The sequence below is a fragment of the Amphiprion ocellaris genome, chromosome 23, assembly GCF_022539595.1.
Source record: "Amphiprion ocellaris isolate individual 3 ecotype Okinawa chromosome 23, ASM2253959v1, whole genome shotgun sequence".
Lineage (NCBI taxonomy): Eukaryota > Metazoa > Chordata > Actinopteri > Pomacentridae > Amphiprion > Amphiprion ocellaris.
The window spans coordinates 13,857,148-13,875,336 of NC_072788.1; the positions used below are offsets into that span (position 1 = coordinate 13,857,148).

Here is an 18,189-nt window from a genome sequence, read left to right on the forward strand (position 1 = left end):
CAGTGGGCCACAGTGAAAGTACTGTAAGAACAATTAGCAGGCATTTGTGCTTTGCATAAGTGTTTCCATTTTATGCTACTTTTCAATTCAAATGCACTTCACATTTTAGAGGGACACATTTGTTTGACAGCAGTAGTTATCTTGCATCTGCAAGATAGGGTTTTTAGGGTTTTATACAGGAAACAACTTATGGTTTTGTAAGAATGTTGATAAAGTAGGATGCTTTATTTTAGACTTAACCACCTCAGTGTATATAAGCTAGAAACTTAGACCAGCTTCAACACTAGATGGATTCTTTTGTTGCATATTACTGCTACTGGAATGTCGTGTATCATATTCAAAACTACATTTTAATGTTTAAGTATATTTGGTAATAACACTTCTGACTTACAATGAAGTATTTTTATTGCATCAGTGCTATATTTACATTAGCACAATGTGAAAACGTTTTACTGCTGGCAGTGATTAATGGAAATATGCTGGCTTACATTTCCTTTTGCTCATATTTCCATAACATTTGGATAGAAACTACATTGTCATGCCTGTAAAACATTATTCAATTGGAAGTGAATTTCAGATTTTGAAGGTCACAGAGAAAGAGACAAAGAAGCAGCGAAGTGGAGAAGTGAGAGGAATGCCCAGGCCCTGGTGTAATTTGATGTAAGGGTCTGGAGGGGAGAAGAGGCCGCCTGTCCAACCAGCCAGGGTCCCAGCAGGTGCTTGTCTCCTTTGCCATGCATGACCAAATTTAGACAGACTCCTAATCCAGCACACACAGGCCACCAAGCCAAACCGGAGGAGGCAAGGAGGCATGTGAAGGAAGAAGGAGGAGGTAGGGAGCTGAAGGAGGGGGTGAGAGTGGGGGCTAAATTAGGTAGAAGAGGAGGAGAAAAGGCTGAAAAGTGGAGGGAGGGTGTAGGACAAGAAGGAGGAGGAGGCAGTGGAGGCTAAATTGGGTTGCCATGGGACACCACTGGACAGCTGAGAAGGCAGGATTCCTGAAGTGAACTGTAAGAGTCCAAGACTGAGAAAGAGAGAGAGGAGAAGATGGCGACAGGGAGGAAGGAATGGATTTAAGAATATGAGGAAATATAAAACAATAACTCGAGAAAGTGTGAGAAAGATGAGAGGGGTGACATTTGGCCTCTCATCAGAGGAGAGCTGTTGGAAACTAAAGTGGTACTAATTGAAATCAAGGATTCACTTAACCTCAATGAAAGCTGGAGATACTACCATAATCCCAGGTTCATTAAATTCAAAACACTTATCAGCAGAGTGTGATTTTTAAAAAAAAAACAATTAACTGCCATACCTTTGATACTAAAGGTATTATTTCTATTCCTCTGCATCTGTAATGCTTTATTATCTCATCCCCTGGGTTTATGGTAATGCCTGTGGTTGTCTACAGAGTCCACCGGCATGAAGTCACCCTCCATCCTGGCATCACCCCCTCCCTCCTCTCCACTGTCCGTCCACACCTGTCGGTCTGGCTTGGCTCAGCTTGGCTGGGGCCTTTTTACAGGTCCTTCTTGTAAAATGAGGTCATGGTAGCCCAGCTGAATGCCTGTCATAACTATGCCCCCGTCCCCCCCCCCAAGGGGAATCAGGGCTGCTGACCCTCAATACAGCTGACATGCATATATACACACATGTTCCTACCAACACACACACACACACACACACACACACTCCTCTTCACATCTGAACAAGCTTGTAGCTCTTAATAATGTCAGCTAGCTCAACTGTCCATCAAAGAGCTGACGCAACCACAGCGCTGCCTGGAGCTGCTGCTACCAGCCTCAGAGGGGAAGCCAAGAGCAATATACATTTTCTAACCTAACTTATTGAATATCTAAACTTAACATTTCCCATTTGTCTGCTTTAAGGAACTTTCCATCCTTCAGTACCGACAAGAAAGCATCCAGGTGTTTTAAAATATAAACTCACTTCAACAAGTGAATGAAACACCCCAGACTTCAAAGTATTGGTCATGTAAATTTTTTTGCATAGGAAATTATACATATTGTTTAGTTCTAGCTTTAAATAATTTGTCATATCTAAAGATATTGCAAAGAAATGTCTAAAAGTGTAAATAACATAACTGTTGACATTACTAATTTGGTAACATCGGAATGCATATTAATAAAGGTGTATCTGTTATTCTTGAAAATATCTCTCATACTTAGATTATAGTCACTCTTGCTTCACTACCCCTTTTCTCCCCCATCTCCCCTCCTACAGTACACGCTGGATCTATCCAAGCTGCTTTGTTTTCCATGTACAGTCAGTGATGTGTACTAACATTACGGATGGCACTTATGACCATTTTTAGAGAATAGTATTGAAATATTTCACCAATTAACCTAAACAGTTAGTATTTATAACATGATTTTAGAGCCCAGATTCTAGCCTAAAGATGTTTCCAAACACTTATTCTATGGAAATTCTACGGTAGGAGACAGACACCTTTAGAGCTTTAAGAGCTACAAGGACAAGGACTTTATGTTTTGTGACAATGTGAGTTACCCCCATACTTTCAAAGCTTTGGGTCTGTGGAAACTTTTACGCTGAACAAAGTCGGATTCTGCTGCAGACTGTAGCACTGACTGTAGCCGGCAGCAGTTACATACTGATGCAGAAGATAAGTTGTAAGGAATGATTTTAAGCTGTTCAACAAAAATGTAAACACTACCTGTCCCTTTAAAATATTGATATCGACTTTTTTTCGATGTTACTCGTTCTGCTGACAAACTGCAACAGCCCTAACAACCAACAAATTTTTATTTTCAGCAGACACAGACAGCTAGCAGGTCACAAATAGATAATGAATTAATTTGAGTAAAAAAGTATTGGATTAGTATTGCTAATTCTACTTTTACAATAATAACTATTATGGCAATAAGGTTTTGCTAATAGTTAATTAGCAGAAAAGGGTAAATTTCAAATAAATCTTTCATTATAAGTCAGTGCAACCTGACATGGGAGCCATAGACTAGGATTATATTGTTATTACCTCTAACATAAATCTCACACACTGCACTGTTGTTAACCGTCAGCTGAGACTGACTTGATGAGTCCAGAGTGCTCTTTACACAAACTGAGCTCCTTTTCTCTGCCTCAGACTGTCCTTAGACAAAAGGAACAAAACCTGAAACTCTAGACTTCTGCTAATGACATGGATAATTACATAAACCTGCAGGACAGTCTTAATTTACACCTCACTGGTGTCCAGTGTTTTTCCTTGGAGTGTGTAGATTTAATTACAGAAGCCTACAGTAGCTGATTCCACTAATTAGCACCTTCAATCAGACCCAGCTGATTTAATTAGAGAAGTATGTTGGTGGAGTGTTTGTGTGGAATAAAAATGGGCATACTGACTTGGTTGCAGAGAGCATTGCCTGCACTTTTCCTTTTACAGCTATCCATAATCTGTGTAGTTTTATGCTTAAGTGTTTTGAGATTTTATCTGCTGACAAAAAGATACTGTAGAATGAAAATCTATGAGGCCTGTGATGCAGGAAACAATTAGAAAACAATCAGCAGAGCTTTAGAAAAGGGGTGATTAGGAGCACTTGAGGTAGAAATGCAGTTAAAAAATCTATGGTAATTCATTTTATGAAGTTTATGTTACTCAGAGAATCATTTTGCACAGCTATGATGGACTACGACAGAACATTTTTATTGCAGTTTCGAACATTAAGACCATAACCTCATTCTTTCAAGTCTAGTTAGTTTAAATAAAAGTCCTGATGTAGTGGTTAAAATGCACACAGAGGTATTCTGTTTCATTCTCTTCTACTCATTCCACCGTTCTGCCTCTTTTGTGCATATAGTCAGTCTTTTAAGACTATCCACCACAGCAAACATTTTGTATTCCTAAAAATGAGTAACAACACGTTGTATTTCTGAATGAATATCTGCATTGTCAGAAAATGCTTAAGAAAGAAGAAAAATTATCAACAACAAAAAGCAAAAACATTTTACTAAGCTATAATTGCTCTTGCAGTTTCCTGACCATCTAATCATTATATGACCTCCTGTATGATGAATAATGTATATCTTAAATTAACATGCAGAAAATCTATATACAGCATACATGTCTTATAGTAATAAAACAAGAAGTATTTCTATCTAACTGCCAGCGTAAAAAAAGTCGGCCTGCAAGTTTGACATTGTGGACTCCATTCACACCTGTTCACTACAGCTACCTTTGCCATACACCTGTTCAGCAGTCATGTCCAGCAGTCTTTCATGCACACAACCACGCATGCCACATAAACTGATCACAGCCCACTCACATGCAGTGTGCACAATAATAGCTGCACATAAAAACACTGTGTTCTTTTGTTCATAAGGTCGCTACATTTGTGATGCACATGGACTCATGGATTCCAAACTGGGATGAGTAAGATCACAAAGTAAACTGTTGTCAAAGACAGTAATATAATCTGTAATAATTAGAATGATCATGTCATTGTTGTGAAGCTGGGATCTGAAAAAAATCTGCAGTTAAGTATAAATAATGCATATTAATAACACAAACCTCTCACAATATCCAAGTTATACTTCAGAGAAAAAGCCTTCAGCCACATGTGCAATAATAGTCACATTCATTTTGGACCACCACCTGACCAGTCCACCTGTCAGACAGTAACAAGTGTTTGCACTGAGAAAGAAAGATGCACCCAGTGTCAACAGACCACAAGTCAGTGGTTATTAAAAACACAGACACAAAGCACAAACAGTTCATGCTTCCCTGTATTGCTCCTGCTCATCTCTGTCACTGGATTTTAAAGTAACAAAGATTTACTTCTATGCAAAATCTGAATTTCTAAAAAATTTTAGAATGGCACTGGTGTTTTTGATTTTTCTTTTCTCTCATTTAGCATGGTTTAAACTGTTTATAGTTACACTCAAAGCAACTGTGCATACACAAATTTATACAAATATAACTTAGCAGAACATTGGTCCTATTATAAAATCTCTTTTTAAAAATCTCTTTCTAAAAGATGCTGCAAATTAACTATAAACACAATTAATTATATGACACTACTATGGTAAAATGTCGACTTTCCACTGACACCACTCAGTCTCAAAACCTTGGTAGCTGCTGTAATTGACCAACACTGACAGACAGAGTATCAAATTAAATGGGCTGTGTTCATCTTTCACCACATACCCAAGTGGAGGGACAGAACACAATTTGCTCATCTGTCAGAACTGTGCTCCCCACATCAGTAAACTCTCTACCATATCAAACTCAAACACAAAAAAATGTCACATTATCGACATGAGACTTCTACAAAGTGGGGAATCAGCAAAATTCAAACATATAGCAAATATTAATAACTGCTTTACATTATTAGAAGACTACAGAACGACTGACATGATGACATTTTTCTACTTTTGCACACACAAAAACTGTGGAGAACACTGTGACAGCACTTATGTAAGTCCTCAACCATAACACTTCTGACAGATTCGAACAGTCGCCCTTGAGCTACATCAGCTCTGAGTGGACAAACAACACTCCCATCACCGCTTCTCATCTCAGGGCAAGTGTCAATAAAAAACTGCACGACCATTTGCTGTGGATGTGACTTGTTGGGAAAAACGACAACTCAAGCTGGACTATCTATGAGAATCAACAAGGTGCTTTATATATATATATATATATATATATATATATATATATATATATATATTAAAAAAAATTATTGTTATTTTAGAGATGACACATATTAAATTGTAAGATTTTTTTTAAGTATAAAGTTATATGGTAACCGTAAAAAACGGGCCCAAACTGTAAACAATGTCCACATCAAAAATCTGTATTTTTATAAATGATCACTTGTGTTTTTACAACACTTAAATGTAAAATACACAATTTTTACTGTACTTTTACTTGGAAAAAAAACCTGTACATTAAGGATTTTAAAAATCTTACATTTTTTTCAACTGTTAATTACAGATAATATCTAGAAAAATCACATAAAGCAGTATTATTTTCATGTTGACTTAAAATATAAATCTAAAATCAGTATTTTTTAAAATAGTTATTTGGTCTTTTACTATTTGTGACTATAGATTATTGTTTTACTGTATTTTAATTTGATTAAAATATTATTATTTTGCAGATATTTTTCTGTATTTTCAGTTTGTTAAATTTTTGTTCAGTACAGTATTACACCATTTATTGTATGTTTTTAGCGCCCTTGATACCCGCTTTTCACATTTGTTTTGCCTGAATTTCTCTCAGAGTAGAAACACAATTTTCTATTAAAAAAATTCCATTACAAAAATAAAAGATTCTTATATGTTAATATTGTTTTAAAAAAAATAACAAATAGTCAGGAATGAGAAATTTTATGAGGACATTCAAGTTCTACATTATCAAAGAATAAGTGAACAACATAACGTGATGCCATCTTTGATACTCAATGCCACAGACACATCTCAATCAATACCAAAAAAACACCACATAACAGCTGAAGCCAACTGACATTTGTGGCAAAACACACTCTGCGAAGAGGCAACAAAATATTTCATCAGACCTCACTTTCTTGCCTCAGGGGTCTCTTGTAAACAACAATTGCCCCAAGATCCTTCACTGACTTTTGACAGGTGATAAAGTGACATGTGGAGGGAGAGGGGAGAGTTACAACACATAACAGGTGTTGCCGATATTCAGGAGCCACCACCAGCTCCCCCCTTACCAGCTCCCCCCTCTACCCCCAGCTACTCCACTTCTTTCCCTTGTGGGCTTTAAATACCCCCCATCCCCTCCGAAAGAGACACGGAGCCCTGAACTTGGGTGCCACTCAGAAGATTTGGGGCAATGACGTAAGAGCCAAGCGTTTACCCCCGACCCCAAATACTCCTCTGACAGGCAAACTGAACTCTCCTGTCCCACCGACTCACCTCTAATCCCCCCTTAACGTCTAAACAACTGTACATACAACTTCTGACAAACTTCCTCTCCTTTTCTAGAATTAGACTTTGTGATTTTAATCTTTGTTTCTTTATACTGTCTATTTTTTCCATGTTGGGTCTACAGAAGCTTTCTCAAGGGATTGAGACTATTCACTGCTTTGATTTAAACAGTCAGGGTAAACCCCCTGGCTTATTTGCTTAGATTAATCAGTATGTTACAAAAACTGACATTTACCTCATTTTTAAAAGAAAAACAGTGGATTACAGAATTAAACCCACAAATGTAATTCACAAGTGTCTGTAAAGAAAAAAAAAAGTCAGAGGACAAATGGAGACAAATCTGGACAAATATAACACAAATACTGAAAAATTAGTCTTAACCATCATGATCTAAAAAAAAAAAAGAAACAAAAAGTTGTTAACAGAGGATGTCATCAACCAAATTAAATAATATAACATTGACAAGCAAAAGATAAAGCTATACTTATCAGGCTTTACTGATATTTTGGGGGGGCTGGCTGAGGCAAAGACCTTCTGCATAAATTATCTGATATTTAATCTTAGAAAGAGATATTGCAAGGTAAGAGACAACCAAACAGAACAAATTTTATTTCTCCTCAATGAGTGTCAGATAAGTGTACATTCAGTTGAATCAACACCGAAAACCAGATGATAAAAAAATCTTAGTGAATATTATGTAAACAAGATTCCTTTTTACTAGATGGAACTGTAAGTAAATCAGTCCCTTACATGAACTTATCAGCCCTGCTTTCCACTTCTTCTCTATGAAGGATTAACGGGCTAATACCCAGAAACCCTGCTGACAACAAGGCTACTACTGGCCTCCAACGCAAGGCCCGAGTCCAAACCCATGGATTTATGTCTGTGTTTAGAGGATAAAAGGCCTAGGACACCTCTTGCAATCAAAATGTGTGTGTATGTGTGTGTCAGCACTGTGCCAGATGCCAGCGAGATACACTGTAGGCACAGGGGATTTTAGCTGCTGAGAGAACAGGCGGAGCAGGTGATGAAAGACAATAGTTCTCCACCCACAAACACAGTGAGTACAATGCTAATATTTTAAAGATTTAGGGATGAACAGAACATAATGCTGAAAGCTATACTCACAACGCACAGCTGTGTTTACACATCAGACAACCTGTGTGGAAACAGCATCACCTGCAGCATTTTAATGCCAGAAAGAGGACATCAGATTCTGATTCACACAACCACACTAAGAGCATCACTATGCAAACTATGCTATGACAAAACCCTGTGTCACATGGAAACACAGGTACAGTATGAGGCAGTCTTAACCAAATGAAGTGCTCCATTTGTTGTCTGCCCATGTCTGAACAACGCAAGGGAACAGACAGCTAACCTGGTTGAATCAATCACTTGCTATGGCACAACCATCTGTGCTGTCGTCATATTAATTGCTTCGACAGTATGAGGACACACCGTGTCCTGCTCAGCTCCATAATGCTGCCTTACATTGTGTTCCACTGCTACAAGCTTCCGGGTTGCTGTGCCACCAGAATGATGATGCCAGCCACAAGTGCCAGCCAAAACTGGACAATGTGTCCCTACAGCAGTGTCTCTGTCTATACAAGTGTTCAGTTTTCAGAGGTCACTGACATTCTGACAGGAAACAAAAAGCAGATGGATATCTTTCAATTGGGATTAACAATATAAGAAGTAAAATGAAAGTAAAGGACAGGAGAGTGAAAGCAAATATTTAGCGGAAACAATTACTCAATTTTAGTACCACAAAGAATTAAAGCGTGCCATTTTGCTCGCTGTGTTTGACGTCATTTCAGTCCACTGGCAGTGTCATGCAGTCCAACGCGGGGGAAGATGATTAGTATTGTCTGGTAGTGTAGATGGATTACAGAGACTGCAGTTGCACATGATGGGAGGGATAATCAAATATTTGTGATTCAGTTCTTTGTGCAAGCCCCGCTGTGCATCATAAAACAACTTTGTACTTCAGCACAGCGATGCTTAGAGGAGAAATGCTAATATGTTGTGACATTTAACATGTTCATCATCTTATCTGTCTGTGCTAGCAGTCTAACCTAAATATGACTCAGACTTTTGGGAATGTCATTTGTTTTGCAGAAACTGATGGTGGTACTGTAGTCAGAGGACAACAAAGTTACTAAAACTCATTCTGTCTGTTCCTACTTTTATGACAATCCATCCAATATCAGCTCATAATAAACAAGAGACAAGTCAGTACTGTATTAATCCCCTGGGCACTAAGAATTTCTGTTCAAAATTTCATGTCAATTCCACCAATAACAAACAATCAATAAACTGGTATCACCATCCTTAGAACTGCATGGTTATATTCTACCTTCATGGTAGCTGGTGCTATTTCTGTCACTTTTGGTACATTGCTAAGTTTAATGACTTGGAAAACTATCCAACAAGGTCAAAAGTTATTTTTCATGGCACAGTGATTTCAAATTGTCAGTCGTAGTGTGGGTAATAACCCTCAATTTCTGCTTGCACTGCACACACACACACAATCCCACACACAGCATTCTTATCTTTCACTGTTCACTCCAATACTGCTTTCACCCTCTTTCTTGTTACACGAGTCAACAGACGAATTGACTGACTGCGTGATTGATGGCGGAGAATAAAGGTGAGTGTACAGGTTCATGGTTGGCAGCAGCAGCATGTCGAGTCTTTTGTCATTTAATGAGTTCTGGACTCGGAGACTGACGACGAGGGAGATGAATTGGTGTAAGTGGTTGTGGAGGATTTATGACAGTGCGGCTGCCCTGAGACTGAGGACGGGTTGGGGGTAGGAGGAGGGCTGTGTCTAATTTCAGTGGGCAAGTTCTTTCTCTGAAATAAGAGGCAAAACTGTCCAGGCAAATCTAGGGTCAGCTAATTCCACCTGAACAGAAACCTTGAGCATGGGGACCCGTTGTGTGAAACTGATCTAATGCTGTCATGCAACCCAGCCACATTTCCCAGCATTCATTTAGCCAAAAGAGCGAGTCACAGATGACCTTGTGATTCTACTTTAGCTTCCATTAGAGAACCACAAAAAAAGTTATTTAATGCGCCAGTCAGATGATCTGACAACTCGAGTTTCATTTTGTTATTTGTAGTTTGTGAATTTGAAATGACTCCAGAGTGACCACATGTGATTGCTGCTGGATGCTTCGTCATTCAGGAAGTCCTAACTTAGCGCTGACTGAGAGCTGCGAGCACAAAGCTGCTAACACCTAAAGCAAACCTGATGCAACAACTAATAAACACCTTTCAATGTGCATCACACCACAAAGGCTAGTTGTTAAAAGAGTGTACAAAATCCTAATAGAATATGCAGTAAAGTAACATACATATAGCTACAGTTCAGAGCAGTATGTGAGTGTAGCTTTTTAAGCCATTATGAAGCACATAATGATATCTTCATGATCTCAGTCCAATTATAAGAGACCCATAATCTCAGCAGACTTCAAACTGATGACTGTAACTTCTGCTACCAGCGACCTATAAATATCTACTGCATGCAGCCAGCATTCAGACCTAACATTATGAGCTCAGTTCACTTTTTATAAAGACAGGCTCAGTGTGTAGATCATCTCATTACAACAGAAAACTGACTGGCATAAAGGCTGCATTTGAGCCAGACACCATTAGGGTCTGAGGTGACATTTTGTAGCTGTTTGGCCATGTCTCCTCTGTGTCACATTTGTTGCTGAGGTCACACACTTGGCAGCTTGTTGCTTTCTCCCTCCTCAGAAAACAAGTCTCCATTTTCAGTTTCAACACCAGGACTGAGCCTGAAGAATAATAATTGCGAAAACTGGCATGGTTGCCACTCAAGAACAATTTCAGTGCTTGGCAACACAAAACAGCTATTTTTCCTACATGTACACAACTGCAAACAAAACCTTACAATGGAAGTAACACAACTGTGAACCAGGCAATTCTTTCTAACTAATCCGAGCTTTTATTCTATTTGCAGAGCCACAGAATGGCTCTGATCAGATCAAGAAGGCTGCTCTCACAACCCATTAATCATCATTTCTACTTTCACCGTGTGGATTCTGACACTGTGCCTGTATCGTGTGTCTGCGTTTGCCATTACAGCATTCTGCAAAAGTCTTCTAACTGTGTCCACAATTCTCATAAGAACTCACCCAGAAATCTCACTAGAGACACACTTGTATGCAAATAAAATACAGCGTATGACTATGAAGAATATGTAGCACACATATGTAAGCACGCATACATATACTCCTCGGCCCTTGCTACGGCCTCTTAGGTCTCCTGCGCCTGCACTAAAGCAGTTTATAGAAGCCTCCCTACATGGACACAGCTTCTGGAATAGAAACTGCTATTTGATCTGACTGCAGGCTCTCTCACCTCTCCACTTACGTTTAACCCTCACACAGACACTCTCTACATATAACTCACAAAACAGATATAATATACCACTGCATTTATTAATCCCATCATAATGGCACAATTCACTGGGAACAAACTGTGAAAGTTTGCACAGCAATTTCAATGTTTTACTCAAATTCTTATTCAACACTGAACCAAAGTTACAAACTGTTGTGAGAGTCAACAAAAGTGATTCATTATGTAAACATATTCTTAGTCAAAAAAATTAAGGCAAGCAGCAACTACTGTTCTACAGACTGTGATATGGTTTTCCTCTCGTTTTGCCTCAATCAATATATTCAAAGAGACACCTTGATGTTTTTGTTGATAAGAAATCTTAAACATGCTAAATATTTAAAACAGTAAAAAAAAAAAAAAAATGCTTGTGCAGTCTTATTTTAACTACTACAAGACCTCTATGTGTGCTCTACCGATCTGGTGTGTGAAAATATGCTGTGAGGTTCAGGGTAACTGTTCCTTTAGTGGGATCACATGACCCTGACGAAGTGAATCATGGGAGGGAATCTAAGATGCCCCCTCTCCCAGTTGCATTTTGGGATTGGGCACTGAAGCCCAGACAGTGAGTACAGATCAGTGGAGCAAGTCTAATGCGGCGAATTACAAATCAGTTCTGCAATTTCTTCACTAATGGTTCAAATTTAGAGAAGGAGGGGATGATGTCTGAGCAGTCCTTGAGCCAAATGAAATATTTCTTTCTACAGCTTACATAAGAATCGTGTAATTTCATTCTCTAAAAAAATAAAAAAAATACCAGAGACCTGGATGAACACATCCCACTTCAGATGAAAAAGCAGCTTATGCTACATTATTATGCAACAGCCCATCTCTTCTGTGAAGGAAACACATGGCAGATGCATGATTAGTGGTAATGTGATTTCACTCTCTTCAGCGTAACTGTGGAACTCAGAGTTTAGATAAGGACACAAAGGGAATTAAAAGGTAAAGGACCCTCATGCTGCTAAAGCACTGAAAGCATTTGTTGAACTGTAGATTCTGTAAGTAGGGCTACCAATATTACTAGAAATATAGAAAACATTACTGATTTTGAAAGCAAAATGTCTAGCCATGTTTCCATTATCCAGAGAACAGAAGAGGTGCTTCCACAGCAAATTTCAGTGCAAATCTGGACAACCTGGTGACTGCCGCTGCTTTAGTATCGTCTCAGAACATCAGGTATGAGATGAGATCAATGACCCTGTCTGGGTGCCACACTACCAGCTGAGTTGTTTAAGTGCAAAATGAGATTAGACAAGAATAGATTCAATTACACAGCACCCTAAGATCTCTCCTCACCCACACAGAGTGACATTACATTAGGTTGAGTGGATAAATATCACATTACTGACTATAACTTTATCACACTTGAATGTGACGATGATCACTCTTTTGGACACTTCATTCATTTTACACCATGTGGAATGGAATTAAGTATACAGCAATAGAATACAGCAGAAAAGGAACAAAAATATCTACATTTTATTCCAAATCTAATTTAGAAACTGTTTGAAACTATGGAGAAATAGCCAAGACAAGTGTATATTTTTACAGAAACAGGATGAATCAGGATGTAGGTGTGAGTCATGGGAACAAATGTCCATAATTATAATTATGCTTTGTGCAATTATGCCACTTTTCTGGGGATGATTATACAATTTCAATGCTGCTGGGTGACAAGGGAATACAAAAATAGATTTTTGTCTCCATATGATCACATTTATTTTTCTAATAACTTTAAACAATGGAATATTATGAACACATGAGCTTAACCTCTTACTTTTTTCAATTCTTTCCCAAACATCACACATCATTGTCAAGTAATGTCGCATTACTTATGACAATCTTAATTTAGGACATGTCTCCTATTAGAATTTAAACAGTAAAGTAATAACCAACAATGTACAATGTACCACAACAGACAAAGACACTGGTTGATTATTTTGAGGATTTTTTATAGGACAAACGCATCCTTTAACATCACCAGGGGCCTAATTTTTTCTGTCTGTGCATGTGTGTAAGCATATATTAAGCATTCACCATTTGCTAATAGGTCAGCTGAGCCTGTAAGGCTGCTGTTAACTCTATGTAATGGATATTTATAGGTTATTGCTAGCATAAGCTTCACTAGGCAGCTACTCATTCACTTAGTTAACAGCTGAGCTCTTAAACAATGTGAAACAGAAAACAACTTTGTGGTAAACCTTTTAGGGAATTGACATTTTCTATTTAGTTTAATCATTTCAATGCATTATACAAACACAAAAAGTAGCCAGACTACAACATAAGGATGCAAGTTATTATATGTGATGCACACAAGAATATCCAACAACTACTACTGTTTTTTTTCTAAAAAACAATAATGCATTCAGCATTACAGATGGTCCTGTTGGTGGAGTCCTCTGCAGTGAGCATGAATCTTTAACCAGCTACTGATCATGCTAAAAATCATTACTTTTCGCAGATGTGCTCAAGTAGAAACTCTTCAAGTAGTCAGTGCAACATCTGTGTGAGGCAGTTATCAATACGCTTTGGGAGTTCAGAAAAACATCTACTTCTGTCCTGAACTTGGCCTGTTGGCCTCAGCTCTTGAATCAGCCCAACAGCTCAGCCTTTCTTATTTCTAAGATTGCAGCTGCTTTCAGTAAAGAAGATTGCCAGGGCAGAACACAGCCAGATCTCATCCCGACACCTTTCACTAGATGCAATATCTAACACAATTTTTGCCAACTCCTATTAAATTAAATTCCCCGTCCAAATTAAGCCACAAAACATTTCATTAGCATCTACAAGTGATGCTTCATGATAAATATAAACTGATGTCAGGATGTACAATTCAGACACGCGCACATGGACAGGACACACACAACCCAGCACACACTATTTCTAATGTCCAGTATCAGATTCGGCATCACTGTGTGTTGACAAACACTTTACTACACATCAAGTGGTGAGCAGCTTTTTCCACTGAAATTTCAAGGATAGAAGAGAGAACAGGTGCTGCAGGGCTTTCCTTTCATATTCATTACAGTGCAAAATGATGCACTGGCTATATTTATGGGCTGATATCAGCTCCTTAAGCTAGATTTTACATGCCGAGAAGAGCAAGGAGTACCATGACCTATTCCCATGGGAGGTTGAGGGGTGAAGACTAAAGGCTTGCTTGGCTGCACAGGCTTGTTTAAGGCCTGTTAGATCACCTTACACTTACAAGATAGTGAGGGGCACAAGAAGAGAAAAAGAGTAACTCAACCAATTAACAAAAGAAAGAAAAACAAGGTGTGCCAATGACTATCTTAAGAATAGCAGCGAGAGAAAGTGCTTGACGTCACTGGAAAAGTGGTCACTGGTTTAAAAGCAAGCAAGAAATGAAGACAGGGTGGGAGGGAAGTCGGAGCCAAGCAAGTTAAAAAGTATTTTTAGGAAGATGTTTATTTGTAGGTCTGTGAAACCAACCCGGGGTGTAGAGCTACCAGCCTTGCCATCTCTCTCCCTCTCTCTCGGGTACCATCTGTTGAGGTCTCTCAGCCTGTCACTGTGCTTTAGCTCTATAGGTAGACGACATTTTGCACTGACAGAACAATTCTGCAGGTTCACTGCAGCTAGTGCCATTTGAATATGTCCACTGAAATGCTGCTCTATTCTTTTCCTGTGTTGTTGTTCATCAAAAATAAGCATTACTAGAATAGATCAGGGTTTTGCCCGTCTCAGAATTGGCCTTGAGATCTCAGAAATCTATGCATTTTCTGCTTATTTCTGACCATTTCATAGACAACATCTAAAATGCCTGAAAAAATGTAAGTTCTCCAATCCTGGCTAAAAACAAAACATATTTGTCATATATTTGTATATTTTGTTTATTCTCCTCTCTTGTCATATTAGTACTGGTGATTTTCTGAAATCTTTAAAGGGGGCACAAAAATTCCTCTATGCAGGAAAAACCCCGACTACACAATTAAATTAGACTGTGGCAACATAAACAACACTTACATTGTAGTAAGCTGGAAAACACAAAAGTGCAGTGATTACCAAGTTTGAGAATACGAGCAAAGTATGATTTTTTTCTCCAGATGTTAAGAACCTACAAGTCTTGTAACAGCCCCTACTGTAATCAGAAGACATTTCTGGATTCCTGAAATACTCTCCTAAAAATATTACATCTGCTACTCGACAAACATTTTCCTTTCACCTGTGACTCTGTAGTTCAGCTAAATACAGATGGCAGCCGGAAGTGACCCCTGCCTCCTTGCTTGTCTTATATTCAAGCTGCAATGATATATCAATTAGTTGTCATCTTATGTAATCAGACACCATTTTGATAATTGATCAAGTAGACGGAGTAACTTCTAAGAAAAAAATCTCTGCCTCTAGGTTTTTACATTTGAACTTCTGCTGGTTTCTTAACTCTTCTCTGACTGCAAACTTATTATTTTTAGCATAGTCGCCAAAATAAGACATTTGAGACAGTTATCGTGGGTTTTGGGAAAAACTGATTGACATTTTTCATAGTTTTCTGGCATTCTGTAACTCAAAAAACAAATTAATTAACTGAGAAAATAGTGTGCATTTGCATTAGTAGCAGCCCTGTGTTGTATTAGGTGCACTTACCTATTTAAATGTTTCTGTTATTACATATTTTCCCGTTTAACACTTCTTGATTTATTATTCAAGCACAACATAAGTAATCTGTTACTTCTGACTGCCATCTGTGTGAGCCGACTTCAAAGTGGCAACTTATATTTGTATACTGCCAAACTCAATCTGTTTTCGCAACAACTACATAGAAGAATCTTTAAAATATATTTAACAATGCGAATTATCAATGTAAATGCCGACAATGTTGTTAAACATGGCTAATAATCATAAATGCAGTGTAAACGGGTTGGCGTAATTAGAGCAGACAAGGCAGACATTTTAAACTGAATGTTCAATTTTAAGCTATATCCGGGCTCAAAATGCTTTCTGGGGTTAGCTGTGATATTAGAAAGTCTAGCGTTAAGAAATATTCATAACTTAATGGCACTCCTACACTATAATTTGTTTTCTACCTGGCAGTGGTGTTTAGTTATTTTCGGGCAAATGACAACAGCTGCGGTCTTTACTTTGAAATGAATCATCCAACATGGCGACCAGCTAGCAACTAGCAAAACTATCCTAACTTTCGTCAACCAAACATATACCTTCCTACTCCACTGACAAAGTTGTCGCGGGCAGTTTGTATGTCAGGTAAACATGTCAAAGACAAATGAGGAAACTGTATTGACCTTTCCTGGTGTTGTTTTTGTCCTGGTTTCGCCGCGGCAGACGCTACTTCTGCCAGCTGACTTTTAGCTCCGGCAGCTCATTAAACGCACCTGTCGGTTCGTCCTCCAGGCCTCAAGGCCCGGATGTCCGCCAGGAGACCACCGTCCTCCTCCACAAGCTAGCGCAGTAGGGCTAACAATGCCAGGCCACAAATTATTTTAACGGCCTTTTAAAAATAGATTTCTTGTACTTTTAGGGTGCTAAATTCAGCATTTATCAGGGCAAGTTATTTTATCAACCCTTTTTGATGTTTCTTGTACTTTAAATATACTAAATCTAGCACAGATGAAGCCAAAATTGCATATTTTCCATTTTTCCCCCATTTCTTCTACTTTTAATGCCCCAAATTCAGCATTCATCCAGCTAAAATACATTATACCATTCATATATAATATTTTTGTACTTTTAAAGTGCTTAATTAAACATTACTCAGCAACATTAAATATATATATATATATATATATATATATATATATATTAGGTTGAGTGGGCTATTGCTAACTTAGATTAGCCTGCATACTGACCTACTTATAGGACTAAAATAGCAGCTGCTAATAATTTTTCTCTCCCACCAACCTTTTTCACCTCAATCTCTGCACTCAGAGTGTTCAACAAAACTTGAAACCTGAAACACGGTTGGCATAATATTGTTTAAAAAGTCCTCTATATTTTACAAGTTAAGACTAAAATGCTGGGAAAAGACTGGGGAGGGTGGTATTATATTTAGACAGTCTGCAAGGCAATCAGGGGTAACTGAAAGACAACACTGAGAAAGTTCCACGGCCTAAAATATCTGCCCACACAGCTTCCAGCACGACTGAAGTGCCAGGTGCAAAGACAGCTAAGGCGCAGATGCCCAGTTTCATATTGGGGCTGTTTCAGACTTTACGCAATTAGAGTGAGGTCAGTGGTCTCGAAAATAATCCACTTTGACATGTTAACGTGTTAAAATGCATTTTAAAAAGCCATTCTCTGACGTGGATATGAGGGAATGGTGTAAACCTGTGCGTAATTACGCACGGCGGTACAAGCGCAGCCCGCTGCTCAGAGCCTCCACATCCAAACGTACCTTTCTCTGCTGCTTCTCCCAGGCAGGGTCCAGCAGCAGGTCCCTGTCCCAGTCCTCCTCTTGGGTCATATACGCCTCTTCATGATGGATCGTGTAAGAGTTGCTGTATGTAATTTGGGTTTCGACAGCTGTCATCGTTCCGCCTTTTTTAGGACTTCTCACGTCCCCCTCAGCTTATTGTAAGAAACAATTAATCAGCAATAGAAACAACGACGACGCCGTGAGGGCAGGAACCTCCTTGAGACGAGGGGGTCTCGCTGTCGGGGGAAGAGACAGTTAGGGGCTGCAGAGACCAGTCTCCACTGGTGCGAGGTGCCTGTGCGGAGGTGGTGCTCCCACTACCAGAAGACCCTGCTGGCCGGTGCTCCTTTCCTGGTCAAAAGTGGCACACGTGACCGCACCCCAATAAGTATGGGAACCGGCAGCTTGGGCATCAGGTTCTGACCCTAAAAAGG

At 38.8% G+C, this 18,189-nt stretch overlaps 1 protein-coding gene across 1 annotated transcript in view; it reads right to left on the bottom strand.

The window, feature by feature from the left end:
- Positions 1 to 18,114, bottom strand: part of actn3b (actinin alpha 3b) — a 36,193-nt gene extending 18,079 nt beyond the window's left edge. Inside the window, exon 1 of the mRNA XM_023280404.2 lies at positions 17,735 to 18,114. Coding sequence (XP_023136172.1) covers positions 17,735 to 17,869 — 135 coding nt within the window. The 5' untranslated portion in view covers positions 17,870 to 18,114. The remainder of the gene's footprint in view (positions 1 to 17,734) is intronic.
- Positions 18,115 to 18,189: the final 75 nt, after the last annotated feature.